The sequence below is a fragment of the Acipenser ruthenus genome, chromosome 24, assembly GCF_902713425.1.
Source record: "Acipenser ruthenus chromosome 24, fAciRut3.2 maternal haplotype, whole genome shotgun sequence".
NCBI classification, from domain to species: domain Eukaryota; kingdom Metazoa; phylum Chordata; class Actinopteri; order Acipenseriformes; family Acipenseridae; genus Acipenser; species Acipenser ruthenus.
The window spans coordinates 11615551-11634991 of record NC_081212.1 but is presented as its reverse complement, the minus strand read 5'-3'; the positions used below and the strand labels follow the sequence as shown (position 1 = coordinate 11634991).

Genomic DNA, 19441 nt, shown 5'->3' with positions numbered 1-19441 from the left:
AGGGCCTTCCTGTACCCCTCAACACACACAGCACAGCCTGATACCTACCCCACTCCAGTGCCTTCCTGTACCCCTCAACACACACACACACACAGCACAGCCTGATACCTACCCCACTCCAGTGCCTTCCTGTACCCCTCAACACACACAGCACAGCCTGATACCTACCCCACTCAAGGGCCTTCCTGTACCCCTCAACACACACAGCACAGCCTGATACCTACCCCACTCCAGGGCCTTCCTGCAGCATTATGTTTTTAGGTCTAAACCAGAAAAATAGCAAGAAATTATAGGAAATAGTTTACAACAGTGTGGTTGAGAATTGTTGTTATTTTTAAGGGCCCGTACGTAGTGTAATAGTGTGTCCCTCCCTCCCTCCCTCCGTCTGCCAGCCGGCCTGTCAAACTGTCGATGGTGAACACAATCACTGCCTGGATTCTGCACCAGTCTTCACCACACTTTGATCAGACACTCCCAGCCTCCTATAGACGCTTCTGAAATGTTTAAAATATATATTGAATTTAGGTGCTGTGCAAATAGTATGTGATTGTGTGTGTGTGTGTGTGCGCGGGCATTGGGGTTTACTTTCTCCACATTTGTATTAAGAACATAAGAACATAAGAAAGTTTACAAACGAGAGGAGGCCCATTCAGCCCATCTTGCTTGTTTTGTTGTTAGTAGCTTATTGATCCCAGAATCTCATCAAGCAGCTTCTTGAAGGATCCCAGGGTGTCGGCTTCAACAACATTACTGGGGAGTTGATTCCAGACCCTCACACTTCTCTGTCTCCATTTGAGACCCCTGGTCCTTGTTTCTTTTTTCAGGTCAAAAAGGTCCTCTGGGTCGACTTTGTCTATACCTTTTAGGATTTTGAATGTTTGAATCAGATCGCTGCGTAGTCTTCTTTGTTCAAGACTGAATAGATGCAATTCTTTTAGCCTGTCTGCATACGACATGCCTTTTAAACCCGGGATAATTCTGGTTGCTCTTCTTTGCACTCTTTCTAGATCAGCAATATCCTTTTTGTAACAAGGTGACCAGAACTGAACACAATATTCTAGGTGAGGTCTTACTAATGCATTGTAAAGTTTTGACATTACTTCCCTCGATTTAAATTCAACACTTCTCACAATATATCCGAGCATCTTGTTGGCCTTTTTTTATAGCTTCCCCACATTGTCTAGATGAAGACATTTCTGAGTCAACATAAACTCCTAGGTCTTTTTCATAGATTCCTTCTTCAATTTCAGTATCTCCCATATGATATTTATAGTGCACATTTTTATTGCCTGCATGCAGTACTTTATACTTTTCTCTGTTAAATGTAATTTGCCATGTGTCTGCCCAGTTCTGAATGCTGTCGAGATCATTTTGAATGACCTTTGCTGCTGCAACAGTGTTTGCCACTCCTCCTATTTTTGTGTTGTCTGCAAATTTAACAAGTTTGCTTACTATACCAGAATCTAAATCATTAATGTAGATTAGGAATAGCAAAGGACCTAATACTGGTGTGTGGTACACCACTGGTTACCTCGCTCCATTTTGAGGTTTCTCCTCTAATCAGTACTTTTTGTTTTCTACATGTTAACCACTCCCTAATCCATGTGCATGCATTTCCTTGAATCCCTACTGCGTTCAGTTTGAGAATTAATCTTTTATGCGGGACTTTGTCAAAAACTTTATGGAAATAAACCATGTCGTATGCTTTGCAATTATCCATTGTCAATGTTGCATCCTCAAAAAAGTCAAGCAGGTTAGTTAGACACGAGCTCCCTTTGTCTCCCAGGATATTGTTACCATATAAGTAATTTTCCATTTTAGATCTTATTATAGTTTCCATTAGTTTACATATAATAGAAGTCAGGCTTATTGGTCTGTAGTTACCTGGTTCGGTTTTGTCTCCCTTTTTGTGGATCGGTGTTACGTTTGCAATTTTCCAGTCTGTCGGTACAACCCCTGTGTCAAGAGACTGTTGTATGATCTTGGTTAGCGGTTTGTAAATAACTTCTTTCATTTCTTTGAGTACTATTGGGAGGATCTCATCCGGCCCAGGGGATTTGTTTATTTTAAGAGCTCCTAGTCTAGTCTCTTTAACACTTCTGCCTCTGTTATGCTAAAGTTATTTAAAATTGGATAGGAACAGGTCGGGCATGTTGTCCGTGTCCTCCTTTGTAAAAACCTGTGAAAAGTAATCATTTAATTATTATTTTATTATTTATTTCTTAGCCAACGCCCTTATCCAGGATGACTTACAATTGTTACAAGATATCACATTATTTTTACATACAATTACCCATTTATACAGTTGGGTTTTTACTGGATCAATCTAGGTAAAGTACCTTGCTCAAGGGTACAGCAGCAGTGTCCCCCACTGGGGATTGAACCCACGACCCTCCGGTCAAGAGTCCAGAGCCCTAACCACTACTCCACACTGCTGCCCATTTAATATATTTGCTATTTGTGTCTCTTAGACATTTAACCTCCTCTTTTGAATGTTCTCTTTCTGTTATAATATTGGAAAAACATTTTGGAATTGGTTTTAGCCCCCTTAACAATATTGATTTCTATCTCTCTCTTGGCCTTTCTAACTTCCTTTTTGACTTGTGTTTGTAGTTCCAAGTACTGTGTACTTTGTTTTTGGTCCTTTTTAAACGCTCTGTAAAGTGCCTTTTTTCGCTGAATATTTTTTTAAATTGATCTATTAAACCATTTTGGCCATTTTGTTTTAGATTTAGATTTGTCTACTTTTGGGATGTAATTGTTTTGTGCATCTAGTACTACATTTTTAAAAAACAGCTTTTTCTGTGGATGTTTTCTCTATTTTACTCCAATCTACTACTGATAGTCGCTGTTTCATACCTTCATAGTTTGCTTTTCTAAAATTGTAAACCTTAGCTTTAGTCATTTTTTGGGTTTTTTTTTAAAAATACTTCAAATGAGTCCATGTTGTGGACTGAGTTTGCCAATGGCTCTCTGACCTCTGTTTTAGTTATTCTGTCTTCATTATTTGAAAAGACTAAATCAAGGCATGCCTCCCCTCTAGTCGGTGCCTTGACAAATTGCGTTAGGAAGCAGTCATTTGTCATTTCCACCATTTCAATTTCGTCCGTCATGCTCCCCACCGGGTTCTCCCATTTTATATGTTGGAAGTTGAAATCCCCCATTAGTATGGCTTCTCCTTTTCTACACGCATTTCGAATGTCGTTGTATAACAGATTACACCGTGTAACAATTTTTTTTTTTTTGGTTCCTGGGTAGTAAGTGTTATTTCCTAATTGCTTATGCCTCAAAAGTATAGAAAATGGCTATTCCCCACAAACTTTGCTTTTGTGACCAGGACAGTGATATTTTGAAATTTACCTATTTTCCAGAACATTCCAGAGAGATTCAGTGCTGAGTAAACTTGGAGTAACTTCTAGAACTTTCCAGTAATATAAATAGTAGTATAAATGCAGGGGCCTTAAGCCCACCAGTTCAGTTTAGTTCCAGCTGCCTAAGTGGATACATATCTGCATTTTTCTGAGATGGCATCAAGGTCATAGGAGACTTCAAAATGGTGGCATTCCTGATGGGTCTCTGTGACAGGATTGACCGAGGTTTGAGACTCAGAGACAGTATAGAGTTCAAAAATAAAGTTTTTAATAAACAAAAATACAAAATAAACCAGCACAAGGGCCAAACAAAAAGGTTTAAACATAAAACAAACACAAAGCAAAAAGCAAAACTTACAAAAATAAAGGTTTCCAGGCTGGGCGTTGCCTTCACTGGAACAGAAAAACACAGCACAAACAAAACACTCCTTCTCCTTCCAGAACTCTCTCTACAATTCTCTCTAGCCAGGGCCTCTCCCCTGGCTTTTATCCCCTGTGGCTGGAGCCCAATTATTCAATAATTGCTGATTAGTCAATTAGGGCTCCAGCCACATTCTCACGTGTTTTTCTGGCAGGGAGGAATTTTAGCCCCCTCCCTGCCAGTCCCAACCATGATCATAAAGACGGGGCAGTCCCCCGTCACATATCCCCCCCCTTGTGCCAAGCACAACATGGCCTAAATGGCCACCTCCCCCCTCAGTCTCAGTCCCGGAAGAGGGGGAAGCGCAGTGTCCATGGGGGTGGCCATGGTGGGACGTCCGGCACCACCCAATTCTTCGTGGCCGGCAGCTCCCTCTTCCGGGGCTCCGGCCACACACTATCTTGCCACGAAAGTGCCACTGGGGGAGCTGGTCTCCTGACCTCCCTCCCCCTCTTCATGGCCAGCAACTCCCCTCCGTGGGGCTCCGGCCATAGTGTAGCGACCCCAGGCGAAGCAGGATCCCTGGCAACCCCAGGCGAAGCAGGATTCCCGAAGATCCCAAGCGACGGCAGCAGCAGCGGACCCTCGGGAGGCGACGGCAGCAGCAGCGGACCCTCGGGAGGCGACGGCAGCAGCAGCGGACCCTCGGGAGGCGACGGCAGCAGCAGCGCTCCCTCTGGTGGCGGAGGCGGAAACAGCAACTCGTCTCCCTCTGCTGGCGGAGGCGGGAACAGCAGCTCGTCTCCCTCTGCTGGCGGAGGCGGGAACAGCAGCTCGTCTCCCTCTGCTGGCGGAGGCGGGAACAGCAGCTCGTCTCCCTCTGCTGGCGGAGGCGGGAACAGCAGCTCGTCTCCCTCTGCTGGCGGAGGTGGGAACAGCAGCTCGTCTCCCTCTGTTGGCGGAAGCGGAAACAGCAGCTCGTCTCCCTCTGCGGGCGGACCCTCGGGAGGCGACTCCTCCCCTTCTGGCTCTCGGGACGACAGCTCCTCCCCTTCTGGCTCTCGGGACGAATGCTCCTCCCCTTCTGGCTCTCGGGACAGCGGCTCCTCCCCTTCTGGCTCTCGGGACAGCGGCTCCTCCCCTTCTGGCTCTCGGGACGGCGGCTCCTCCCCTTCTGGCTCTCGGGACGGCGGCTCCTCCCCTTCTGGCTCTCGGGACAGCGGCTCCTCCCCTTCTGGCTCTCGGGACGGCAGCTCCTCCCCTTCTGGCTCTCGGGACAGCGGCTCCTCCCCTTCTGGCTCTCGGGACGGCGGCAGCAGGGGAACCAGCAGGCATGCTCCTTCTGCTGGTGACGGTGATGGAGGCAAAACCAGCAGGAATTCTCCCTCTGCTGGTGGACACCTGGACCGTGGACGTTGGGCCTTCCCCCTCTTGGGCTCTGGACGCACGACTCCCCCCTCTTGGGCTCTGGACGCACCGACTCCCCCCTCTTGGGCGCAGGACGTTCGGGCTCCTCCCACTCAGGCGCAGGACGTTCGGGCTCCTCCCACTCAGGCGCAGGACGTTCGGGCCCCTCCCACTCCAGGTCTGTGTCCGGTAACACCTCCGGGCAGTGGTGCTCCTCATGCCCGTACTGCATGCACTGGGTGCACCACTCCTCTTCCTCCCATGTCTTCCTTCCTCTCTGTTTGCGTGGGGCAGATGGCCACTGTGTGCCCATATGCCCCACAGCCAGTGCACAACTCTGCCGCGAGACTTTTTAAAAACAACTCCCTGTCGTCATCTTCCTCCTCCTGGGCCAGGGCGTAGGGGCGTCCTGCCCAGTTGTGGCCATAGACTTCACCGTGCCCAAACCAGTCCGCTGGTAGCACTTCTGGGCAGGATCTCCATCGATGGTCCAGCATCCCGCACCATGAGCACCAGGGGAAAAGACTGGCTGGGTCCTCCAGCTGGGGTGGCTGTTGTTGCAGCAGCCTACATTTCTTCGGCTGCTGCATCTCCTGCCTTTGCCGCTGTCTGCTCTTCTTCCCCATTTTCCAAAAAAAAAACCTCCCAAAATTCAAGAGAAAAAACAAATAATAATAATTACTGCTCTGAGCCTCCAGGTGGCGCTATCCCACTTCTGACACCAACTGTGACAGGATTGACCAAGGTTTGAGACTCAGAGACAGTATAGAGTTCAAAAATGAAGTTTTAAATAAACAAAAATACAAAATAAACCAGCACAAGGGCCAAACAAAAAGGTTTAAACATAAAACAAACACAAAGCAAAAAGCAAAACTTACAAAAATAAAGGTTTCCAGGCTGGGCGTTGCCTTCACTGGAACAGAAAAACACAGCACAAACAAAACACTCCTTCTCCTTCCAGAACTCTCTCTACAATTCTCTCTAGCCAGGGCCTCTCCCCTGGCTTCTATCCCCTGTGGCTGGAGCCCAATTATTCAATAAATGTGGCTGGAGCCCTAATTGACTAATCAGCATTCTCACATGTTTTTCTGGCAGGGAGGAATTTTAACCCCCTCCCTGCCAGTCCCAACCATGATCATAAAGACGGGGCAGTCCCCCGTCACAGTCTCCAAGGCGGTTTTACCAAGTTTCCCTGCTATCTTTGCCTTTGGGACAGCAGGGACACCAAGGCGCACTACCACAGGCGGGACTGGCCACAGCGGACCAAGTTCTCTGTGGGGAGGAACAACGTCAAGTGGGAGCCACTGGTGGACCCCCGGAAGGTGCTGATGCCACCACTGCACATCAAACTGGGCCTTATGAAACAATTTGTCAGAGCTCTAGATAAGGAGTCGGCAGCCTTCAAGTACCTTCAAGACTTCTTCCCTAAGCTGTCTGAGGCAAAGGTCAAAGCCGGTGTCTTCGTCGGACCACAGATAAAGAAGATCCTGGAGTGCAATGAATTCCCCAAGAAGCTCACTAGTAAGGAGAAAGCGGCTTGGAACAGCTTTGTCGCAGTGGTTCGGGGGCTTCCTGGGCAATCACAAGGCCGAAAACTATGTGGAGCTGGTTGAGACTCTGGTGAAGAACTACGGCACAATGGGCTGTAGGATGTCCCTCAAAGTCCATATCCTTGATGCTCATCTTGATAAATTCAAGGAGAACATGGGAGCGTACTTGGAGGAGCAAGGTGAGCGCTTCCACCAGGATATACTGGACTTTGAACGCCGCTACCAAGGACAGTATAACGAGAACATGATGGGAGACTACATTTGGGGGCTGATTCGTGAAAGTGATTTACAGTATAATCGTAAATCTCGAAAAACTACTCGCTTCTAAATCTTTTGTAGTAATTTTTGTATTACTTTAGTATAAATACATGTTAATTTGGATTCATATGTTGTTTTTTTCTGACTATGTGAACGAAAAGACACAAATTCGCCCGTTTTCTCATTGGAAATAGGTAAATTTCAAAATATCACTGTCCTAGTCACAAAAGCAAAGTTTGTGGGGAATAATAGCCATTTTCTATACTTTTGAGGCATAAGCAATTAGGAAATAACACTTACTACCCAGGAACAAAAATTGTGTTACATAGTGTTATTTTGCTCGGCGTCTGAAGTCTATAGCATGCTCCTATTATTATGCCCTTTGAATTTTTGTCCATTATTCTGACCCATATTGATTCTGCATTGTTTTCTTTGTCCTGATTTAACACCTGGGCTTCAAGACTATTTCTTATGTATAGCACTACCCCTCAGCCTCTTCTGTCCTGCCTGTCTTTCCTATACAGTGTGTACCCACTAATATATTCGTCTCCATCACGCTCAGACAACCAAGTTTCTGTAACACCCATCACATCATAGTTACTTGTTAGTGCAGTAGCTTCAAGTTCTAACATTTTGTTTCTGAGACTTCTAGCATTAAGATAAATACATTTAATAGTTGTCTTACCTGAGCTGTTGCCCTTGTTTTGATGTGGTCTCCCTTCTGTTTTTTGTTTTCTCCGCCCTTCCTTTCTAGTTTAAATGCTTCTGGACCTCCTCAAGGATCCTTTCTCCGAGTAGATTGGTTCCCTTTCTGTTTAACAGTCCGTCCCGCCTATATAGATAGTCCTTGTTGTAGAATGTGCTCCAATGTTCAAGACCTCTGTTTTAGTTATTCTGTCTTCGTTATTTTAAAAGACTAAATCAAGGCATGCCTCCCCTCTAGTCGGTGCCTTGACAAATTGCATTAGGAAGCAGTCATTTGTCATTTCCATCATTTCAATTTCGTCTGTCGTGCTCCCCACTGGGTTCTCCCATTTTATACAGGGGAAGTTGAAATCCCCCATTAGTATGGCTTCTCCTTTTCTACACACATGTGATTGTGAGGTTCGTGTGTGTGTGTGTGTGTGTGTGTGCATTGGGGTTTACTTTCTCCACATTTGTATTTTAAATTCAGATGTTTTACACAGTTGTTCTTATCATAACTGAAAACTACAAGTGTTGTGAGGAATTTTCATACATAGTAGCATGCATTTTCAATATGAATTGGAGCATACATAACAGATTGTAATGCTGAAATACATAAATTTGGTTACTATGCCAATGATAGGTCCCTATAACCCTAGATCACTGCTGACCTACCATTTTATCTTCAATGAAAACTACTGGTATTATTATACCAACAAATAATAATAATGACTTTGATCTCATTATATATTGAAAACTGGACTATAGGTACTCTTAAAGGTATTATTAAATAATCGTCCTAATGTAATTTACGAAATGATGTTGATTTATGAAACAATGTTAATATCTTAACGAGCAGTGCTTCTTACGACTATTTCTTTTGTTTGTGTGGGAATTTAAAAGCAAATCTGTGTTAATGGTTAATTTATCAGGAGTTCATTTGCACTTGGAAAAGGAGGGTTTTAATTAATGTAAGAGTATAACTCACCTTGAAACAGAAATTTAACAGACCGCAGCAGTGACGCCGACGATACAGAGACTACCCAGGTAATTCAATATTTGTAGTAATGGAAATATTTTAAACTTTTATGTACTTGTGGCTATGATTGAGATTTATTCACTTGTTTTAACAATTTGTAACCTTAAGCCCGGAACACACTGCCCGATGACATCACATAAAGTACAGTGGCAATGGGGCGAATCAACAGGCGAAAAGATAAGGCTATGGCAGTAATAAATATCTACAATTTTTGGCTAGAACTTAAGGCGACATGATCGTGAAAACCACATATGACTGGAGACATGCATGTATTCTCTCTATTAAACACACACACACACACACACACACACACACACACGCACACACACACGGTATTCCATTGGTTTGTATATAATGTCTGTGCCGATATATTTTAAAACAAGACCTGACAGCCCCACATTGTACTTTTTAACTATTAGACAAAATATTTACAGAATACTTAAAAACTGCTGCTATAATCATGATCCATCCATTATTAATAGCGTTATCATTAAATTATACCAAATCATGGTTTTTATTTACAATGAAGGTACCCTGTACTGTGTCGCCCAAATGATTATAAAGTCAGCAAAAACATGTTTTCCCTTTTCGTTAATTATAACGCTATTAATAATAAACACATCATGCAGCATGGTCCTAATAGCAGTTGTTAAGTATTCTGTAAACATTTCCTCTAATAGTTAAAAAGTGCAATATAGGGCATGCTTTCAAAAGATATCGCCACGGACATGAATGGAATACCTAATGTGATCGAGATCATTGCCATGGATTTTGCCTAACGTATTTGTAATATTGTCAGACTCCTCACACTGTACACTCCCACCTTCACACGTCTGTATGCACATATTATAACTGCTTCATATAATACTGTAAGTATTCGGTGGCTACTTTTATTCATGTTGAGTTGATTTATCGCAGAGGCGAGCAAACAGTACCAGAGAAAAGGCATGATTAGAGGAATTCACTGAACAATTAACTATAAACAAATTGTGTATTGGGTTCTATCATTTTAAAAGCTTAATAAATGTATAATTTATACATGTATAATAACTAACAACTACAAACACCAATGACACTTAAAATGTGCATTATAAATATCATATGGGAGATACTGAAATTGAAGAAGGGAACTGCTGCTCTAAAAAGAGTGCAGAGAAGAGCAACCAGAATTATCCCGGGTTTAAAAGGCATGTCGTATGCAGAAAAAAGAATTGAATCTATTCAGTCTTGAACAAAGAAGACTGCGCGGCGATCTGATTCAAACATTCAAAATTCTAAAAGGTATAGACAATGTCGACTCAGGGGACTTTTTTGACCTGAAAAAAGAAACAAGGACCAGGGGTCACAAATGGAGATTAGATTAAGGGGCATTCAGAACAGAAAATAGGAGGCACTTTTTTACACAGAGAATTGTGAGGGTCTGGAACCAACTCCCCAGTAATGTTGTTGAAGCTGACACCCTGGGATCCTTCAAGAAGCTGCTTGATGAGATTCTGGGATCAATAAGCTACTAACAACCAAACGAGCAAGATGGGCTGAATGGCCTCTCCTTGTTTGTATTTATTTATAGCCTTCAATCGTACATACTAAAATACATACAAAAGTAGATGTCAACATAGAAAATAAATTCCAACCAATATAAACAGATGGCTTACCCCCGACCCCAACCAAAAAATAAATACAAAAAGTTATTTTCTTTTAAATCTGTGCCGTCTGATTTTTACCCACATGCCAGATAATCATAAATCAGCATTGTATATGTGAAGTTATCTAAATAAATGTACATTCTGCATGACAAAATGCACATTTTTAAATGAAGTTTACAAATTATACACAAAGTAGATATTCCCATTATTTTTCATTTCCATTTGGCTGTTGCTCGCTGGTGGGAGAGCCGTCTCGTTGAACGCTAGTAGTTTCCATAACAGTGAATTATGCTTCCATTCATTTTTCTTGATCTCGTTAACATGCATTTTGATTAACGAGTTCCCCTTATTTAGTTGTTGAGACAGGAAGTGATGTACATGACCTGCGACAAATAACTTTTTAACTAGAAATGTGTTCATTAATGACCTCACCGACTCAATTTCAAAGCATTAACGGATTGATTTAATTAACACATTTCGTTTGAATCTCACTTGCTACTAAAGCTCTCGTTACTATACCACGAGTTCGATACAACAACACTGGCTTTTGAAAATCCTGCCCTATGTATCTTATCCATGTAATATTATACCAGGTGTGTTCTCATCATTCTCAAGCTACCAGGCTTACTAACTAATGTCCTTTATCAGCCACGGAAACTGCTTTTCTGAAGTGAGGTGGTTTTAGAAATGCCCAACAGGGAGTGCAACTGCAATTTCTGCTCCATCTGCAACAGAGTAAGTAAGAGGAGAACCGTTACAGAGGGGACAGCAATTCCAGCTGCGCATCACTTGTGGTCATTTTTTAAACCACCTTGCTTCATAAATTCAGCGTTTAGGAGTGTTTACAGAAGCAGAGCGAGTGATTAATAGATGATCTAAGCAGGGTGATGTACAAGTGAAGTGGTTTTAAACCTCTTCATTGTCTGCTTCCTTTATGATGTTTCTCATTGCAATTACTCAAATACAGTACGATGTTATGTAAAAACATTTGCTAAGTCTTTGTTAAGTAGATTCACAGTTTGTGTTCCTGAGCTGGCAAAGATGACTGACAAATGAACCAATCAAAATGCTGACATTTGTGAGAGGAGTCGGGAACCAATGAAATGCTTCTGATTGAACACCTGCAGCTTCCAAACACTCCTCCTCAAAACACCTTCACAAATATATATTATACACTATTTTAGTAGTTGCAATAAGACTGGAATGGTTGCAAAAATCATAATTAAAAGGAACCTTAACAAAATATGAATTCAAATAAATAAGCCGAATAGTGCACTGAATACAGACCTGTGGAAGGGCAGCGCTGCGGTCAAGGCCAGCGGTGGTAATAGCAGAGGGAGGAAACGGAAGATTGCAGCTTTCAAAAAGTGCATTTCAGGCACTTTTATTATTAACAAAAATAAATGAACAAAATAGTCAAACAAACAAAAATACACAAAATAGCACTGTGGTGTCGTGGCGGGCAGTCAAGGCTGGTCAACAGCAGGAATAGCAAACCCAGACTTAAACTGCAGTTTAAAGCACTTTTAATAGTCAAACCTGCTCATGCAACCACCTCTAAGCAACCACTTTAAATTCCTCCCAATGATATCTGTGCTTTTATTTAACTGTATTAAGCGACCACCTGTCTAACGCGACCAGCGACCACAATCCTCTTACCCAGCAATGGACTCAAACCTGTATTAAGCACCCTTACACAGGGCTATTGTTATAAGAAAAATATGGTTTTAAATAGTATGTCCTAATTTTCAAAGGAATAACCATTTTAGCGGTCTTTTATCCGTAATCAATAAAACAGTAAGTGCCAGAAAAACTGCTGCACAATTCGGCTCTAGAAAGACACAGATACAGCATTTTGAAACAGAAAGAACTAGGGCTTGAAGTTTTAGGTTTTTAGTTTTGTTCATGTGACCGTGTTTTGAGCTGATTTCAATGTATTAATTAAACTTTTAATTACTAAACAAAGTCGCTTCTTTTTACCTTGATGTCCTGATTGACTTGCTGGTTCTCGCACTTGCCTGGGAACTAGGTAGCTTCCAATGTGTCATTTCGTGTTGTGTTGTTCTTTGAATGTTCTCATAATTAGGATGTGGCGGCTTAAGACTTAAAGGCAAACCGTTAAAAGGAAAATAAACACTGAAACATTCAAGCCATACTTATAAGAGCATGAAAACAATGTGCGTGGTAATCGAAAAATATCTTATGCTTATGCTGGCGTTGGTTTCAGGATGCAATGAATCAACACGTACCTGAAAGGCAGACACAGGCATTGAAATTTGCAAAGGATTTTGTGTGACCTGAGACAGGCAGGCAGGCAGGCAGGCAGGCAGGCAAGCATTCATTACTTTCACAAAATAATTTGTTTTGTAAACGCATTATCTAAATGAATGTTATTAAATTACATACTTCCTTTTGTTCATATTACATCTTCTGGCTTTTACAGTGTATGTAAGACATACATAATTACAGGAAAGCATGTCTGAGACAAATAGAAAATTCATAAGTTATGGGCCCTCTTTTAAGAGACCACCTGTGTTATTAGACTGTCCCTTGAGTTGTCTCTTAATACAGGTTTGTCTGTAGTTCACAAATAAAGGTTTAAACAAAACTCTTTAAAATAAAAAAAAACCAAAACACCCAAGCTGTGGCTATTCCAGGGTTTCCTTTCACTTTCTGTCCTCCTCTCCCCTCTCCCCTCTCCCTCTCATACCATGTGGCCAGGGGCTTGATTGATTCAATCCCCACCTGGCCACATTCCACACTTTTCCAATCACTCTCAATCACAAAATTTAATTATTTAATTAATTAATCAATCAAACAATTAACTAGGTAGCTGTGCAACTATGTGCAGAGCCTATGCTCTGTCACAAGCACCCACGCAACAGTGAGGGTACAGTGAGTGAGCACAGCCTGCTGCACTCAGTCCTTCTCCTAAACTAACCATCGTTGAAACAATTAGCACATTCCACACGTATTGTAGCACAAAAACATGCAAATGCATGGCCTCAGCCCCGTTACAGGCCCTTAAGCAATTCAAGTATATTTCTACATAAAGTGTGGTTCTCTCAAAGAATTTGGCACTAACAGCGCACATGGCACCTCATTCAGGAACACTTACTACCTGACTGTACTACCTCTGCTGCTTCCGGTCCTTTTTGAAGTGTGTTGTATGAGCCGGCTTTCGGACCCAGGCTCAACTGCATCCTGTAGCTGACGAGGGTCAGTCTCCCTCCCTCCCTCTCTCTCAGGTTTGCTCTCAGTTTGTGATATCTGGCCAGCAGTTTGACGAGGGCAGTGATAGTCAGTCTCCCTCCCTCTCTCTCTCTCAGGTTTGCTCTCAGTTTGTGATAGCTGGCCAGCAGTTTGACGAGGGCAGTGATGGTCAGTCTCCCTCCCTCCCTCTCTCTCAGGTTTGCTCTCAGTTTGTGATAGCTGGCCAGCAGTTTGACGAGGGCAGTGATGGTCAGTCTCCCTCCCTCCCTCTCTCTCAGGTTTGCTCTCAGTGTGTGGAAGCTGGGTTCATGGCAGATGTGGATCTGGATGCTGGCTGTTTGCTGAACAAGAAAATCCGGAACGCCCAGCTGGCCCAGTACAACTTCATACTGGGTAAGATCCACTGGCAATGAGAGTGAAGAGATCAGCATCTTTCATTTCTAATGTTGCAGCTCTCCCCTGCTCTGCACTTCAGTGAGCTACACCGTCTCAAATGTGCACTTTTTATAAGAAACACATTCAGCAGCAACATGGCTTTTCATGTTGAAACATTAGATCTGGTGCTACTAGACTGAAGAACATTCTCATTTTCATTCAGTTAAGCTTGTAATTCCAAGGTCACTACACCTCAGAAGTGTCTTCTGCGACATGTTACTGGCGGAAAGCATGTCAGGCAATAGGGGAAGCAGCTGGTTGGTTCATGACAGGAAAGACGAGCTGACTGGGTGGGGAGAATTTCACCCTCCAGTTAAAATGACCAGGAAAGTGCTACAGAGAGCATGGCTTGCGAACAGAGATTTCATGATATTGTATTTTATAATAAACATACTTGTTAACTATACATATGTTTCTTTCCAAACTGCACATTTGAGACCTATATAACATTTGGATCACCCATGTGCCCTCATAGAGCTCTCAGAATCATGTCTAACCTCCAAAATACATTTGTAGAGTGTAATCATTAACCTGTCCCCTGTATCACTCTGCCCCTAGTGAATATAATTAAAAACACACATTCGCTCTAATAACATACATTTCTGCATGGAGCGTGGTACTGTATATCTTATATTGAGGGTCTGGATGTCTCAATTTTTTGCAGTTAAACTCAGATAAGACAGAAGTTTTGATTTGGGTTCTCAGCCAGTTTTATAAAAACAGAGTGGAGTAATTTTTAACTTCAAAACCAAAATCACAGGGCAGAAATGTGGGCTTCATATTTGATTCTGATTGATGTTTTGAGGCTCATACCCAGAATGTCACCAAAGTGTCTTGTCATCTATGAAATATTGCTAAGATGAGGTCTTGTCTTTCATTGCCAGATTCTGAGAAGTTCATTTCATGGTTTTGTCTCATCTAGACTCGATTTCCTGCAATGCTGTTTTTGCTGGGTTACCAGACCGTGGGGGTCATGTATCAGGCATTTACGACGGCATTAAGGCCATAGCACCAAGTTTACTCCGGCCTTAAAATTGCCCCGTATGTATCCTGACACTTTTTGCCTGTATGTATCCTGACACTTTTTGCCCGTATGTATCCTGACACTTTTTGCCTGTATGTATCCTGACACTTTTTGCCTGTATGTATCCTGACACTTTTGGCCCGTATGTATCCTGACACTTTTCTTCAGAGTTCTGCTACGGGGAGGAACTATTGGTTACAACACCGGCCCTAAAAGTGTCCACAAATAAGACCGATTTCAAATTGGTCTTATTTGGGTGCAAAGAAAAAGTCAGAAAGCAGCTGATAGGAAAGAGCATTATGGCAACAGTCATATAGGGGCCTGGAAAATTCACTGTATTTTTAAAAGAGATTCACAGGTGACAAAAAAAAAGAATTTCATGCAGTGTCACGAAACTGCCATTTTGTTAAAAAAAAAAATCCATTTACATGATATTCTACTGATGTAAGTTGTCTAAAATGTGTTATCATTGATAGTTCATCAAGAACATCACCCAAAAACCAAGGCTGAAATATTTATTTATTTATTTATTTATTTATTTATTTATTTATTTTAATTTAGTCGTCACCAATGGATTTTACCCCGGTTTTCTCCCCAATTTGGAATGTTCAGTTATTATTTTTGTCGTGGTTCACCACTGGAACTCCTGCGCTGACTCGGGAAACGGCGGCAGACACACGTGTCCTCCGAAACCTGTCCTGCCAAGCCGTCTTCTTTCACACTGCAGGTCTACAGCGAAGCCACCAGACCCATAGTGCCAAAGGACATCTGAGTGGCTTCTACAGCTGACCCGCAGGTGCCCTATCGGCTACAGGAGTCGCTGGTGCGTGGTGAACCGACGATTACCCTGCCGACCTGAACCCTCCCCACCAGGGCGGCGCTCAGCCAATTGTGCGCCACCCCCTGGGAACTCCCGGCCACGATCGGCGATGGCATAACCTGAACTCGAACCAGCGATCTCCAGGCTTTAGGGTGCATCCTGCACTCCACACGGAGCGCCTTTACTGTAGTATGTAGAAATGTCATTGTACAGTATGAGGAATTCACCAATCATGAAGCCGGTATTTGTTTGACCCCGTTGCCGTAGTAACCAAATGCACGTCATTGACGCCGGACCGTGTACAGCTACTGTAGCGCTGCTTCTACTTGATAAAAGAATGAAGTGAACAGGGGAGGTGAAGAGTAATGGAAAATACTGTAAGGAAAATAAAAGGCATATGTTTCACGGTAGACAGTCAAATACACGATTTCCGTGAAATTACTGATATCGTGAATGTTCAGGGGCATTTCTTACAATGGAGAGTGCAGACTCCTAGACACTTAGTCAGTACGGGTCATTGCCTCTCCAAACGACCTACCTCTTGTTCACTTGAGTTAGCCCATTTGGAGGGGAGGTGCTATTTTTCAGATTAGTCTGTTAATCTGTTTTACCGGTAGCCCATTTTGAGGGTTTCAGAACACCGGCACAGTGCATTTACGTATTTAAATATGGCAGCTTATGCCGTGCCTCATTCATTTTGGGCCAGTTAATACATTCGGGACGGGGTCCAATTTGTGCCACGGCAGAGCGCTACTTTACACACCGCCAATTTAGCACTGTGTCGGTTGGTCGATCGATTGTGATACATGTCGTCTGTCGTCCGTCCCCCATCCCTTCTTGAGGTTACAGCTTACAGGGACATGGGTGCTTAGTTTAAAAAAAAAAAAATAAAATAAAAAAATAATAAAGTCCACATAACTCCCGTGCTGGCTTCTCTACACTGGCTTCCAGTACGATTCAGAGTTAATTATAAGATCACTTCAAGGCCTGGCACCTGATTTATCTAAAGAGCTCTCGTTCCTGTATGTACCGAGACGTGCTTTAAGGTCTTCTGATTCTGGTCTTCTGTCCCTCCCAAACATTGAGACAAAAAGGAAAGGAGAGAGCTTTCAGTTACAATGCTCCCAGGTTATGGAATATACCATCTGACGTTAGAGCTGCAGTGTCACTTCATATTTTTAAATGAAGATTTAGACTAGCATTTTATAAAAACATGTAAATGTGTTCTTTCTACTTCTCTTTTTATTTCTCTGCTTAATATTGAGGTTTTTATTGCTGTCAGATTCATTTTATTAGAACTTTTTCATGTTCATGTTTAATTGTTTTAATTCATTGTAACTTTTATTTTTATTGACTTGTAAACGCTTTGAGATACTGCACTATGAAAGGCGCTATGTAAATAAATAAATAAACGTACTTACATTCACTAGTGCCTAGTTGCAGAGGGACATTTTAACAGCTACACTTCAGTGTACATGTAATTTAGACATTTGAATTGAGAGCTGAGAGCCACAAGGGGTGATTATACAAATCCATGTATACAAAGTGTATCTAAACAAAAAGAAGACATCAGTTCAATGACAGAGCAGCTGTCTTCTCTTCACAGTGGTCGGGGAGAAGGAGAAAGCATGCGGGGCTGTGAACGTGAGGACCAGGGACAACAAGGTCCACGGTGAAGTGTCTGTCCCCGAGGCCATCGGCAAGCTGACCAGACTGAAGAAATCCCGCTCCAGGAACGCTGAGGAGGAGTTCTAGAACCCAGCACGTTACCAAGCCCCATGGGAGCCAATCCAAGCAGGGGCTTTTAAATTGCATCTGGTGTGAAGGGTTTGACCACACAGGGATTTAGAATACAATTTGATCCAGTTGAAAGTTTGCCCACACCCTTCTAAAATAGAGTCTGTATAATAAGTATGTGAACACAGATCATTCCATTCAAATCATTGTATCTAACAAAAGAAATCTGACCTGTGTTGCACCTCCATGAGCTACACGGGTCTCACATGCAGTTTTGAAAGAAACACATGTTATAGCACACACACATTTTCATCTTAAAACATTTTCATCTTAAAAGACTAGTCTGGTGCTACTTTGTGTTGAAGAAAGTTCTCTGTTTCGATGTCTTATTGTCAGGATATCTGTTGCACTTGCACTTGACCGCAGCAGGGTCTTCTGGGTCAAAGTCCTATGCAGTGGAAAACACAGAACTTGTTACTGTATGAAATTAGTGTTCACATACTTACTGAACACACTGTACATTGAGGTTAGTTTGTTTAAAAAATACTTCAAATCTATTAAAAAGGGCCAGAAAATATTTGGATAAACTTGATTTCAGTTGATTTGAATTGATATCTCTATCGTTTTTCGCATGGGTTACCTAATGTGACAATATAACCAGAAGATATACTCCTCAAGAGTTAGATCGATCAGACATTGACGTTTTAATTTATTCTTTTACAGTTCACAATTTCAACATAATTAAATCTGGAAGAAGAAAACAACGCAGGGTCAGAATAATGGACAAAAATTCAAAGGGCATAATAACAGGGGCATGCTATAGACCACCAAATTCAGATACCAAGCAAAGTAATCTGTTATACAATGACATTAAAAATGCGTGTAGAAATGGTGGATTTCAACTTCCCCCATATAAAATGGGAAAACCCGGTGGGGAGCATGACAGCCGAAATTGAAATGGTTGAAATGATAAATGACTGCTTCCAAACACAATTTGTCAAGGCATCAACTAGAGGGGGGGGGAGCATGCCTTTCATTTAGTCTTTTCAAATAACAAAGATTGGATAACTAAAACAGAAGTCAGAGAACCATTGGCAAACTCACAACATGGTTTCATTTGAAGTGCTTTTTTAACCACCCCAAAATAACAACTAAAGCTAAGGTTTACAATTTTAAAAAGGCCAACTGTGAAGCAATGAAACAGAGACTAACAGAAGTAGACTGGAGCAAAATAGAGAACACAGAAAAAGCATGGCTATCTTTAAAAAATGTAGTACTAGAGGCGCAAGACAATTACATCCCAAAAGTAGACAAATCTAAATCTAAAACAAAATGGCCAAAATGGTTTAATAGATCAATTGAAAAAAAAAATTCAGCGAAAAAAGGCACTTTACAGCGTGTTTAAAAAGGACCAAAAACAAAGTACACGAAAAAGTACTTGGAACCAAACACAAGTCAAAAAGGAAGTTAGAAAGGCCAAGAGAGAGATAGAAATCAATATTGCTAAGGGGGCTAAAACCAATTCCAAAATGTTTTTCCAATATTATAACAGCAAGAGAACATTCAAAGAGGAGGTTAAATGTCTAAGAGACACAAATGGCAAAGTCATAGATGAAGAAAAAAAAATAGCAAATATATTAAATGATTACTTTTCACAGGTTTTTACAAAGGAGACGGACAACATGCCCCACATGTCGACCTATTCCTATCCAGTTTTAAATAACTTTAGCATAACAGAGGCAGAAGTGTTAAAGGGACTAGGAGCTCTTAAAATAAACAAATCCCCTGGGCCGGATGAGATCCTCCCAATAGTACTCAAAGAAATGAAAGAAGTTGTTTACAAACCGCTAACCAAGATCATACAACAGTCTCTTGACACAGGGGTTGTACCGACAG

General features: G+C 42.2%; 1 protein-coding gene across 2 annotated transcripts in view; it reads left to right on the top strand.

The window, feature by feature from the left end:
- Nucleotides 1–18153, top strand: part of LOC117398660 (threonine--tRNA ligase 1, cytoplasmic-like) — a 53596-nt gene extending 35443 nt beyond the window's left edge. For both annotated transcript variants that reach the window (XM_033997699.3, XM_033997692.3), the window contains 2 exons: nt 13808–13922; nt 17415–18153. In XM_033997699.3, coding sequence (XP_033853590.2) covers nt 13808–13922; nt 17415–17563 — 264 coding nt within the window. In that variant the 3' untranslated portion in view covers nt 17564–18153. The remainder of the gene's footprint in view (nt 1–13807; nt 13923–17414) is intronic.
- Nucleotides 18154–19441: the final 1288 nt, after the last annotated feature.